General features: G+C 46.5%; 1 protein-coding gene across 2 annotated transcripts in view; it reads left to right on the forward strand.

The window, feature by feature from the left end:
- Window positions 1–9563, forward strand: part of ILRUN (inflammation and lipid regulator with UBA-like and NBR1-like domains) — a 111065-nt gene extending 101502 nt beyond the window's left edge. For both annotated transcript variants that reach the window (XM_017522281.1, XM_017522279.1), the window contains one exon: window positions 7715–9563. In XM_017522281.1, coding sequence (XP_017377770.1) covers window positions 7715–7750 — 36 coding nt within the window. In that variant the 3' untranslated portion in view covers window positions 7751–9563. The remainder of the gene's footprint in view (window positions 1–7714) is intronic.
- The last annotated feature ends 4160 nt before the right edge of the window (window positions 9564–13723 follow it).

Raw genomic sequence — 13723 nt, forward strand, 5'->3', positions numbered from 1 at the left:
GAGCTAATGTTCCCAAGATTGCCAGCATGTTTTATTTTGGTTTTAAGGGCTCATTGTCTTCCCTACATTCTGAATTCAGCATTTTAATTTCTGGTGAACATTCTCAAAGTAGGACTAGTGAAATTATAGGTTCAAACAGATAAAATATAATTCAAAAGTGTAAGATTTGTCTCCTGGAATAGATGCTCAGGTTTCAAAAGACCTGTTCTCACCTAAGTCTGCTGTAATTGTATTCCAGCAGGACCAGAACAGAATGTAAGGTTAAGAACTGTTGTATCTCAGAGAAAATGGGAGCTTCCTTAGAGCTGTGGATGTTCTCCTGCAAAGGTTTGAGGGTCTTAGGCTTTTTGCTGTGATTTCACTGCCTACAGGCCAGATAAAACCGTTTGCTTTACACAGTCAATAATACTGACTAATATTATTCAGTCAGTAAGTGAGGTCTCCAGAGTGCTCAACCATTAATCCCTTTCTTCAAAGAATTTACTGTCTGATAACATAGATGTGACTAACCCATAGGAAAGAATAAGAGCCAGTAAAGGTCAAGTCGAGTTCCAATTGACTTTCAAGTGATCATAGGAATTTGGGGACTGGCAAAGCAGTAAGGCTTGGAGTAATCAGAAAAGTGATTCCTTGATGGAGGATGGATTCAAACTCAATTGGAGGGAAGAAGAACCACATACAGGAAGGCCCAGAGGCAACCACAGGCAGGGTGTGTTCACAGGACATTGGCCAGCCTGGCTGTGGTGAGTGAGGTGTGCTTAAAGAGGGTGGGGTGAATTTTAGAGGAAGACCTTTAAAAGCCAAGCAAAGCAGAGTTCACATTTAATATGAAAGGAGAGAGTGCCACCAATGCTTTTGAGTAGGGGAGTAGCAAGATGAAACCAAATATAGCTGAAAGGAACCAAGAAGGACAGAGACAACTTACTCTCTTCCCTTAATCCACCAGCCATTGTGGGCGCTGATGCCTGTCAATTAATTGTAAGATACACAGGGAAAATGATGGCTTCTAAGGAAGGGGTAGTTGACAGAAAGTTACAGGAGCTTGAATGGCAAATCTGAGAGAAAGTTTGGACCAGCAGCCTTACCCTGTGTCCTAGCAGGGTGGCTCCATGACTAGGAACGTGAATAAGCTTCCATTGTGTGGGTGTCCTCCCCAGTGAGACTCTTACTGGCTCTTTCTTCCATTTTAGGAATCTCCTCTGCCCTAGGAGATGACCATGAAAGAGTTCTGTATAACAGCATCCCACTTGGATTCTAGCACACTTGCTGTTACATCAGATCTTTGCAGCTAGAATTCTGAATAACAAATAGCTTTTTCTGAAATCTTTACTAAAAGGGGAAGTCAGACTCAGCTAGGATCCTCTACTTCCATGTAGAAACTCTGAATAATGTGTTTTTATTCACAATTATGTTTGAGTTTTATTTTTCATGGTTTAAAAAAAAAATTATAAGGGGGGTAAGGGGCAGGTGAAGGCTATGGGAGTTGCCTTTGGCCATGGGGGGCTTTGGATGGATAGGAGGATGGATGACAGGGAGGATGTATGGAGGGAGGAGGGATGGAAGTATGGATGATAGAGGAACAATGGAGGGATGGCTGATGAAGGGTTGGATGAATGGGTAGACAAGAAGTTCCCCCACAGGACTGTAGAGGTTAGTTAAGAGCAACAGAAAAACTACAGAGGCAAAAGTAAAAAGTTGTTTTTATAGAGCTTTAAGAATATATTCGGCACACTTATAACTGAGTTAAATGTTTTGGCACAATCAGAAGGCCTGGTTGAACTCAGCCTGGCCTGTGATCAGCCGTTGAGCATAAAAGTAGGGTTTTTTCCTATTCTTTGGCTGGTTCTAATGCTCAGTTTCAGCCAGTGCATCAAATACATCTTTGAATTTTGGGAGACAAAATCACATGAAAGTGACTTGAACAGGCCAGATACAGTGGCTCACACCTGTAATCCCAGCACTTTTGGGAGGCCGAGGCAGGCAGATTACCTGAGGTCAGGAGTTCTAGACCAACCTGGTCAAGATGGTAAAATCCTATCTCTACTAAAAATACAAAAACTAGCCGGGCATGGTGGCACACGCCTGTAGTCCCAGCTACTTGGGGGGCTGAGGCAGGAGAATCACTTGAACCCAGGAGGTGGCGGTTACAGTGAGTCGAGATCGTGCCTCTGCATTTCAGCCTGGGCGATAGAGTGAGGCCAACATTAAATCACCTGCAGAAGTCCTTCTCTCATGCTGAAGTGGCCCTGCTATGCCACTGGCAAGCCTCCCGGAGCAGTCAGAAGGTACTAAGGAAAGGGCCCTGGCTTGCGCATTCCTGAGGGAGTGCTCATTGCCCTGCTCATTACTCCAGTACAGACTTAATTTTATTTCTGGTTAATGAGAGACTAATGGGTTTCATTAGAGCCTAGTTAGTTTCTGGCCCTCGCCAGCCAGGGCAGACCTGTGAGCAGGACCTTGCCACACAATGTTTGCAGTACAGAATCAGGACAGGACTTAGTACTAAACCCTGTATTCTTCTGTGTTTGCATTCAGTGTACATAAGTGATACAAAAGGAGCACTAGGTGGGAGAAGCACTGACCAGGATTGACCCAGGAAATGAGGAGGAGGAGGGTCCTCATGGTGTTATCTGGTAATGCCATCCATATACACCGAGAGAGCTTATTATTTCACAGCCATAGAGCAAACGTGCCTGTCTTTTTATTAACCTATGTGAACCTTCTTATTTATTTAAATCAAGTCACAAATAAAAACAAAATAAAGACAGGTATGTGAAAGTTCCTGTGTTGTGATTTATCTAAACAGCAAGCTTTCGTGTAGAGAAAGAGTAACCCAAAAAGCTCTCAATGAGACATCCTTTTTTCATTAGGAATTTCAGCCTTCTTTTTTTTCCTGGAAGGTTAAAAAATAGGCTGACTCACCAGTCAGTGTATTTCATAATTAATACTTGAGTCTGCTATGTGCAAGGCAGAAATAAGTGGCAGGAACAGTTTCTACCCTCATACAAGGGCAGCCTGCTCTCCTTATAGCACTGTCCTGCCTACTGTTGAATATAGGTGAATACAGTTAAAAAAAAACAAAATAAAAAACAACGAACTGACATAGAACAAATGCCTGTTTTTTAGCACTTTGGCATACAGTTAATGTCTTCTGTCGGTGACAGTTTTTCAGTACTCCTTTTTGGAAAGGTTATTTTAACTTCTGTATAATTTGAGGAAGGACTCGAAGATATTGCAGGTTTACCGTCACATGAAATAAGTGATAACCAAGTCACTGACCAGGAGTGATTCTTGCTATTCAACAGAAGCAACTATAAATTATTGTGTAAAACAAATCAGAGACAGTTATTTTTAGGTTTGCTTTGAGGACAGGATCATAAGTACTGGATCTTAAATTTTCCTTTCAGGAGATTATTAAGGATGAGACTGAGCTCATCTTTATGTCTGTAAATGTTCTCTAACAGTATTTTAGGGCTAAGCACAGTCCTAAAATTCAGCACTTTGGGAGACCAAGGTGGGAAGGTGACTCGAGGCCAGGAGTTCAAGACTAGCTGGGCAACATAGTGAGAGCCCCCCGCCTCTAAAATAAAATATATATTTTTTTAATTTTAGGAAATTAGCCAAATAACGGCTTGCAGTAGCTATGATTGCATTGTGGAAATGGAGTTCAGGGCTTGGCCCATCTACTGTAATCATTCGGCTGGCCTAAGATAAAAGTCTTTTCCCCAACACTGGTGAGCAGGAGGTGTTACTGCCTTAGCTAATGACTGTGGAGCCTCTGTGCTTTAAGAGGGCTTGTCTGCCCTCTGGCCAGGTTGAACTTAGGTCCCCATGCTCATACTTATGACAGCTGGTCAATGAAAAGCTTTGGGGAAGCTGAGGCAAAACAAGCAACACCTCAGCCCCAATGGACCTGAACAGTTTCTTATCCCCTAGCGGATGCGGGGCTGCTCAGTGTAGCCTTTGGAAATCCATTTCTATGTAAGTGGTGTAGGCCCTGGGCAACTGGCCTTTAGACCTGGAGTCAGATACCAGAATTTTTTTCTGGGTTTGAGTATTTATACCTTCCATTAGCATGGATAAGCCAGTCTTGCTGCTAGTCCCTATGCGATAGGACATAATTCTTTATAGAGGAGAGTGGCTTTCTCCCTCAAACTCACTGGGTTTTATAATTAGCATGATGGCTTTGATTTTTGCTTGAGTCAAAGTTGAATTGAGGCTTCTGTGGTACCATCTGATGCATCTACCCCTTGATCTGTTTTCCTTATTAGTGGTACAAGTGTTAACAGGAGGTATTTCCAGAAGAGAGTGAACATTATCTGTATTGCCAGATCCTACTTTTAGGCTAGGATGGTCTTTGGCTACCAGAACCTGTTACACCAGGTCTTAGAATTCCAGCGAAACCTGAAATGTGGATGGGGCTCCCATTTTGAAGGTACCTCCATCCAAAAGGTACCTCCATGGTCTTCCTGCTTGGCCTGCTGCCATAGAACTCCCTAGACAAGCTGTTCTTGGAATCTCTGCCAGGTTTTTCCTCTACAACTGGTGTTGTGTTGCCTGTGTTCTGTGATCCACAGGAGACACCTATGGCCCTGCATGTGGGGAGTCTAGATCATAAAATAGTTTCCAGATAGAGTTGGGACTCTCTCTCTTCCACGAAGTGATGGTAATTAATTTTGGGGTAAGGAAAATAGAGCTTTTTCATGAAGGCGTCTTCCCGCACCAATTAAACAACAATTCTAATATGTAGTTCTCTGGATGAAAGAATTAGGTACCATTTTTCTTTATATTTTTCTTTATTTTTAATACAGGGGAAAAGCTGTACAAATGCATTTTTCTTTATGAAAGGCATGGAACATCAGTAAATAGAGGATCAACAATAACCATAATCTAAACTAGTTAAGTGCCACACTGAATGGTCAGGGCCAGGGCACTCAAATGGAAATCTGAAAGTGCACATGTCTTTATTCCTGTTTCTGCTAATTGCATAGAACCCATTTTATTTATCTGTTATGTGGGAATGTGGAACAGCTCTTTGGCAAAGTCATTAACTCTCTTCAAGTATTCGAGACAAAACATAAGGCTAGTACTTGCTTTATAAAGGCCCACATGAAGTATGTAGAGCTTTGGACTGGAAAGCAGTTAAATTTAGGGTAAAGGGGTAAATATTTCATAGGAAACAAATGCTGTTTGTTTTTTTAATTTTCTTTTTTCTTTAATTTATTATTATTTTTTTCCTGACCCTCAGAACATGTGACTTTATTTTATTTTTAAGAGAGAAGGTCTTACTCTGTCTCCCAGGCTGAAGTACAGTGGCACAGTCATAGCTTACTGCAGCTTCGACCTCCTGGGCTCAAGTGATCCTCTGGCTTCAGCCTCGAGTGTCTGGGACTACAGCCATGCATTGTGCTAATTGAAAAAAAATTTTTGTGTGTGGAGATGGAGTCTCACTGTGTTACCCAAACTAATCTCCAACTCCTCACCTCAAGCAGCGCTCCTGCCTTGGCCTCCCAAAATGCTAAGATTATAGATGTGAGCGACCATGCCCAGCCAGGTTTTCATTTTTCTGTGCATTTTTTTCTTCCTGCACGGAGACCTTTGAGCATTGTGTTGATTCTAAACCTTAAAGGAATTGAAGCTTTTGTTGCTTTCCTTGGGTCATTCTGGATGAATGATTGTTGTTGGGAACTGCTGAGTCAGAGCAGCTTGTTTTAAGCTGCTTTACTTTCTATTAGGTTGGTGCAAAAGTTACTGTGTTTTTTTCCATTAACAGTAATGGCAAAGGCCAGCCATTTACAGGTGGCTTCATGCCTGTAAATCCCAGCATTTTGTGAGACCATGGCAGGCAGATCATGAGGTCAAAAGTTCAAGACCAGTATGGCCAATATGGTGAAACCCTCTCTCTACTAAAAAATAGCTGCACATGGTGGTGCGCACCTATAATCCCAGCTACTCAGGAGCCAAGGCAGGAGGATTGCTTGAACCCGAGAGGTGGAAGTTACAGTGAGCCAAGATCATACCACTGCACTCCAGCCTGGGCGATAGAGCAAGACTGTCTCGTGGTGGGGGGAAATGGCAAAAACTGCAATTACTTTTGCACCAACTTGATACCTCTGATGTATGTGACCCTCCTACCAGGCCTTGCAAAATGGAATCCAAGAGCCCTTTGCTGCGCCAGCCCACGCTTGCTCGAGTGGGTGGATGCTGTGGCTGCTGAGACAGTTGGAGCCATAGCTTGTCTGCCAGAGGCATGGTTTGCTCGGGCTGGCAGCCATGTGGCATTTTGGCAAACGCCAGCTGCTTCCTTCACCAGTGCTGTGCCCTTAATCAGGTTACTTCACCTCTCTGAGCTTGGAGATCATACTTGTCTCCTTGTGAGGGTTAAAGAGAACGTGTTAGATGCTACTACTGGATGCTCCATTGGTGTTGGCCTGTCCATTCCCCAAATCATCTCCTTGGGATTTTTTTGTTTAGTGATACCACCAAGCAGCTAGAGACACACTTCTGGTTTTGGGAGGCTTTATATGGAAAAACAAAAAGCAGGGATTGGGGAGGAAGCACACGTCATGGCCCAGCATGTTCATGGTTTGTGTAGCTGCTTTTGATGTTGGCACATCTTAGTGTCTTACTCTTATCAGGGGAAGCAAGACTGAAGACTCTTCCACTCAGCCAAGCAACATAGAAAGTGCCTTTGGCAAGCTGGAATAAACCTCAATATGTGGCCAGGGAGAGGTAGGGTGGGGAGAAGGAATACTGCAGTCCATCAAATTTGGTTTTGAATCTTGACTCTGTCTCTTACCACGTGATTTTTTTGTTTAAATTGAAAGAGGATTTTGCTCTGTTACCCAGCCTGGAGTGGTGCAGTGGGGCAATCACAGCTCATTGCAGCTTTGACCTTCCAGGTTCAAGTGATCCTGCCACCTCAGCCTCCCGAGTAGCTGGGACCATAGCCATAGGCCACCATACCTGGCTAATTAAAAAAAAAAAAAATTATAGGAATGCGTTCTGACCATATTGTCCAGGCTAGCCTCAAGCTCCTGGGCTCAAGTGATCCTCCTGCCTTGGCTTTCCAAGGTCCTGGGATTACAGGTGTGAACCACCGCACGTGGCCTAACCACATGACCTTGAACAAGTCTTAGTCTCTGCAGTAAAATGGGTGTCAGTGAAATAGGTGTTGTAATACTCACCTGGCTTTTAGGGGAGAGGTGGGGATTAAAGGCAATGTAGGATAAGCCCCTAGTACTGTGCCTGAGACTTAGGTGCCAAGTAGGCTGCTGCTATTTCTTCTACAGTGTTTTTGCTGATACATGTGTAGTTAGCTAGCGGTAGCCTTACATCTGAAGTTAAGGTGCATAAAGTGGCATATGAGAATCTTGAGCAGAGTGGTTGAGACATTTTTGTCAAGAAGGAAATAGGAAAGCTTTGTGACCTGGGTGGAGGAAGGTTGGCATCGACTGGTCTACCATCTGAAAGATGGGGGAGTTACCTCTCCACCCTCCTCCTCTTTGGATGGTGGATTCAGTGAGAAGCTTAGCAACTTGAAATGTACTGATCTTTGGCCTGCTGAGGTTTTGTATAGCAAAGACCCTCAGGCCTTGTCTGTGCATTGGGGCTTCCTTATGACTCACTGGGAACCACAGATTCCTGCACTGGGTTTGGTTGTCAAGTTGCACTGCTGTGTCTACCATCACTGACTATCTTCACTCTCTTCCAGGGGCTCCATGGGCCTTACCCCTTCGGCCAGTCTTAAACGGGTGTCAGCAAGAAGAAAAATTAACAAAAGACAGAAGGCCTGACTTTGGGGGGTAGGGCAAGGGGTTCCTCTGGATTGCAGACCACATCGCACAGACCCCTGGCTCTGACCCCCTCTCATCCTGGAAGAAGAGGAAGAAGCAGAACAGACTAGTTTTGAGTAAACTCAGTATGCATGTGTGAATGCTGAATCCCAGGAATGGTGTTGAGGCTACCAAGAAGAAATCCATGCAGCCACTTTGGGTTTTGTTTATATAGGCATCAGTCTAACAAGTCATTAGGTCACTGGGGAAGGGGGAAGAAGTTTAAAATGGGGGAAAAAGCCATCTTTTTAAACAAAAATTATTTTGCCTACAGAGAGGTTGTAGTTTTGAGCACATGCTAATTTTTTCCCCTTTCCCTACTTTTATTTTTTTAAATAAGGGATAACATATTCTTTATAGAATAGTGCTTGCTCTGGAAGAGATTCAGGTAAAAAGTTGGCATGGCATATTTGAGGACTCTGCGGATCAGTGCTACAGGAGTACATCTGCTGTGCCACATGACTCCAGAAGTCTCTGACGCCATTTGTTTTTAATGGCATCAGCCAATGAGTTGTCACCCCTTTCCTCCTCTTTTCTCTTTAATCTTCTGTTGATTTACACCTTTGACATTTGTGTTTGTCAACCCTGTGGCTTGTTAGCATCAGAACCTCTCTGAAGACCAAACTTCCCTGTGTGGCCAGCAGAGGAAGCCTTGAGGATAGATCTCGGGTGACGTGGGATTTTCTGAGCCCGAGAGGTGTCCTTCTGCATACCCTTGTAACAATTCAAATTGCTTTTCTTCCATGTTTCTCTTGGCAGAGAGAAATGCCGTCATGCTTACTGCTCTTTTGGATTCTTCATGCAGTGGCTTCCCATTTGCTCTGGGAACAGTGCCTCGGTGCTGGGTGTATGTATGCACCACGTGTGCACGCACGGGTGTTGGTGCAACTTGCCAGCAAGTGTGCAGCAGGCAAGCTTTGAAGGCAGCCCATGCTTCTCTGTTGTCACACAACTCCTTTCCCTGTTTCCCTTCGGTTGTCCTCTGTGATAATTTCACAGCCTGTTAGTAGAGACTGAGCTGTTAAGGTATGAAAATACAACCCCAGATGGGGAATTTGTCGTGGGGAAGGGCTAGCCACTGCCTACTTGATCTTGGAGACCACAATTAGATGGAAATGAGAGGACCTCCACAGCCCTGCCTCCCTGCCAGGATGCTTGGTTATTGGCTGGGAGGTGGGCAGGTGGCAGCCCAGCTGAAGCAAGAGGCTGATTGGCTGGCTGCTCACTCAGGCAGGTGGTCACCCTGACATCCCGTGGATTCTGAGCAGGTTGAGATGTGGATCTCTTCATGGGAAGCTTGAACCAGGCTAGAACAGCTGTCTGCCAAAGATACAAGAATATGCAAACTCCCTCATCTCTTCTCACCCCCCTCCTTCCCTCAAGTCTTAGTTGGTTTGAGAGCCAAGGATATGGATCCAGGGTGCTGTTGCAGGGTCACCTGCCTGTTACCACATCCCTATCCATCTGGGTGGTGGATGGGGTATGAGACAGGCAGGGAGACCAGGTGATGAGTGGCTGCAAGGAGTCATATAGCCTGGGTGTGGGTGAGGGTCTGCCTGCCTGTTTCTGTCTGGGTGTCTGAGTTCCAAAAAATGTGTGTTGTTTGTTCCTCCTCATCCTCTTCTGAGACTCTTGTTTTTTTAAAGCTTGATTGTGGGAGAAAAGCTTGTGTGAAATTCCCTCTTCAACTCCCCAGCCCCCCCAAAATAAAAGGGCGCATAACCTTTATTCCAATGGAGAAGCCCTGGGGGTGGGTGTAGCCAGCCTGCTGAGAAGCATGGTGCAGCTGGGTCTGGGACCTCACTAGAGCTTACTTTGGAGCATCTACTTTCTGTGCATATGGGAGTGCTCCATTTCCTAGCAGAGCAGAGCGAAGTCTCTGCCAGGTGCCCACACCGCATGCCTCAGGATGGCTTTTTGTCTGAGGGCCTCATTAGGCCCAGACTGCTGCTGCTGGTACCAGTCTCCTGAGACACTGCCACCCTGGAGCCCATGCATGTCCAGCTGTTCTTACTGCTTAGTAGCCTTGAAGCAGCATATCTCCACTGTCCCTGGCAGGATCGTGGGAGGCTTTACAACCCCTGCTTTCCTGACTTCCTCATCTGTCCAACACACTGGGTGACCCTTTCCAGTTTCCCAGCAGGGGCTTCATGGGCCCCCATCAGTGGGTCTGGGCCTGCCAGAGTCATCCTGCTCTTCCTTTTGCTTCTAAGCAACCTCACTTGGCAATTTAAATGTCCAAAGCACCTTGTCCCCCTTCTCAAGAACAAACCATTTCTGTGCACCTTCTTGGAGGCAAAGTGAGCTCCTTGCAGAGGCCAGAGCAAGTGCAAGTCTTGGAGTTCAGGCAGAGGGGTCCATGGCTTCCCCAGCCAAGGGAAGATATCAGTATCATTCGTTCTCTCTCTCCCCACTGGTATGGGTTCAGAGCAATGCCTAGAGCACCTCTCTGCTCCCCTGCCTAGTGGGATGGCAGTGGTTACCTCTCAGCCCCAGTAATCCCTGCTCCTCTTAGAAACTTCACCAAGTTGCAGGCCACCTCTGGGAAGGACCTCCTGTAACTGGCACCCAGGAGGTGAGGCAGACACCGTGCTTAGATGATAGGGTCTGAACCCATTTGGGGATACAGGGGTTCAGACTTGGGAAGAATCTGTCAGTGTGCATGGAGTGAGGTGTGTGTGTATGTGTGTGTGTGTGTGTGTGTGTGTGTGTGTGTGTGTGTGGATAAACGTGCACGTGTGCATGCCTTTTTCCTTTTTGCCATGGAGACAGTTGAATTGGGGGCATTTTTCTACGAGAAGCAGTCAGCCTTCTCTCCTCTATAAAGACTGGCTGTCCATCAAAGTTACTTCCAGCCTGGAGAGAAACTCACCAAACAGCTGGTGTGGCCTGAGGGTGGCCATGGTGGGAAATGGGCATGAGAATAAATACCTCCCCAAATTCAATCTGAGCCCAGCAGGAGAGGATGGTAGGGTTGCTAGGGCTCAGAAGTGCAAACTGATTACCCACCCCACCCTGCCTCGCCATACCTTTCCTTTGTTTCCTTGGGTGAATGCAGGAGCAGCAGTGGCTGCCCTTCCCACATGGACAGTGGTGTGTGTAGAGAGCAAGCTGGGTGGATGTTTGTGGTGGGGCCTCATGGTGCCTAGGAGGAGATAAAGATGAGGAGGTTTTTCCTTACTGTATAAATGAATATTTGTATGATTAAATTAACACACACCAAAAAAAAAAAAAAACAAAACTGTTTTCATGTGTATTGGTTTTATTGCACCCTCAAGCCTCCTGTAAACGTGCATGGCCCCATAATGGCTCTATGATGTGCACTGTTTGGTCTCTGGTCCTTACCCTTTTGCAGATGGGAAAACTGAGACCCTGAGATTCATTTTATGTTTGGGAAATTAGTCCTGGGTTTGTAATGGGATCTCCTGTCCTTTCTGTTGCCCGGGGACCAGGAAGGTAATGAAACTGCCTCCAAATGGCCTGTAGGTCACCAGGGTGCCATGCCTCTGTTGATCACCACTGTATCCCCAGCACACAAAAAATGTCAGCCAAGCTAGCACTCATCAGCCAGCAAGGATTGTTTGGGCCTTACTGTGTGATGACTAGCAGACAGCACAGATTCAGAAGTCGCACAGGAAGAAGGCAGAGCAACACAGCGTCTTCCTATTGGGAAAGCAGACAAGTTGGAGGTGGGGACCCTCACCTTATTCCCAGCTGGATTCCTGCCATCCCGAGTTTAGAAGAGAGAATGCATCTTGTTTCCCATGGTTTGGTATAGTTCCGGGTGCTCAGGGCGTCCCTAGCTTTTTATGGATTAGGTAGGTCTCAGTAGGCTGGACTGGGAACCTGAGAGTTAGGTAGGGACCACACTCCAGGCAATTGGCAAATGGACTTGGAACCCACCCCACATGAGACAGTGTGTTTACCTTGACGGGGAACCAGATGAGGGGAGAATGTTACCCAGTGGTCAGATTGCATTGCCCAGGAGTCAGCCTGAAAGAAACTTAATTGGCACATATGAAGCAGTACTGTAGTACTCTTAAGAGCTCAGGTTTGTCCTGTCATATCGTCACCCCTTTGTGTTGAAGAGAGTGAGTGAAAGGGCTGTTGCCTGAGTCTCACAGCTTAATGGATGAGTCAGGTTTGGATCTTTAGCCTCCAGATGCGAGCATTGTTTTCACTTAGCTGAGGAGCCAACCCTTCATCTGCAGACCCCCAAATTTGTCCATCACACTGCCTGGCAGAGCTGGGTGTCCTTTTTTATGTGTGTGCAGCAGTCTTGCACTGTTGCCTAGGCTGGAGTGCAGTAGCATGATCTCAGCTCACTGCAACCTCTGCCTCCCAGGCTCAAGCGATCCCCCTACCTCAGCCTCTTGAGTAGCTGGGATTACAGACGCATGCCTGGATGCTCTGTTTTTTTGTTTGTTTGTTTGTTTGTTTGTTTGTTTGTTTGTTTTTAAGAGACAGGGTTTCCTTGTGTTGCTGGGTGTTCTAAATGATGGCCGTGAACCAGGGGATCCTAGGGGACAAGAGTTGGGTGGGGAAGGATTCCCTGGCTGCTTCCCTATAGGTCACTCAGTAAGGGAACCTGTGGTCACAGATTGTATGAAAGAAACGAGCCCCACTAAGAGCTGGTTCCCTGCCCCAAGGGCCTGAATGCAAGACTCTACTTTCTCAGGGAGCAGCCTGATACAGAGCCCAGAGTGAAAGAGCCTGGGAGACTGGCCCAGAGATCCCTGGGGTAAGTGACAGTGTACCTGCATCCTGCTTCCTTCCAGGTGCCCACAGCTGTTTGTTCTCTGCAGGGGAGCCCACCCCCCAGTTCACCTGGGTCTTCTGGCAGCTCAGACCCACTCCTAGGCCTTCCCCGACACCCCCACTGCTGAACCAAGTTATTTGCTTGGCAGAATCTGTTTGTCTTTGGGGCTGTAACCTGTCAGGGAGTCACCAGGCCCTGGGAGAAAGGAGCTAGTTTATGGTAGCTCCTGGCCTGAGCCATTCCCACGGGGGCTGGGTGACAGGGAGGGGGCTCTTAGCTGAGTCTGGGAGATGGTAGGCAAGCAATTGCAGTGGTCTGGGCCCAGCCCTCCTGGCAGAGCAAACAGGTGCTCTCAAGTCTCCTCTGTGCCTCCGCTCAGGTTGTATCTGGGTGCTCCCACCCTGTTCCTGAGAAGGTCCCTCCCTCAGGCCCTTTTCACGCAGGTTCCTGAGAAGGCCACCTGCTTGCTGTGACCCAGCCATTTCCCAGACATCACCTCGTGCCCAGCCCTGTCTGGTTGCCAAGAGAATAGGCACTGAGGGCACTCATGGCAACCCCAGATTTTGAAAATGGGGAAGGAGCAGGCAAGACGGCTTAGAGATAGGAGAGATTATATGTGAGTTTAGGGGTCAAGGGTGTTCAGAGAATGGATTCTGGCCAGTCAGCATGACTGACTGAAGACGTATTAGTATAGAAACAAGAACCTGAAACTTAAAATAAATAAATATATATATATATATAGTTTTTAGCCCTTAGTTCTGAAACACTGTGATCTGGGGCAATGAAATGTGTTAAAATGTGGATTCTGATTTAATAGGTCTTGGGGAAGGGGGCAAGATGCTACATTTCTAGCAAGCTCTCATGGATGCTGCTGGTCCTCCAACCACACAGGAGGTCCAACCCCCGCCCCACCCTCCGAAAATCCGCTCAGCCTGTGGGACTCTAGCCAGGGGTGTGTTGACCAGGCCCACTAGGACTTGAACGAGTTGAGGTCATTGGGAACAATAATGTTTAAAATGTGGGCAGTGGTTACCCAGCATTTCCCACGGTTTATTCAGGCTGCCATTTTCGGCTTAGCCATTATTTCTGGTGTGCTGCCCTTCTGTCACAAACAACAGATGTCTGAGCA

Source organism: Cebus imitator, unplaced genomic scaffold (genome assembly GCF_001604975.1).
Source record: "Cebus imitator isolate Cc_AM_T3 unplaced genomic scaffold, Cebus_imitator-1.0 Scaffold24, whole genome shotgun sequence".
Classification (NCBI taxonomy): domain Eukaryota; kingdom Metazoa; phylum Chordata; class Mammalia; order Primates; family Cebidae; genus Cebus; species Cebus imitator.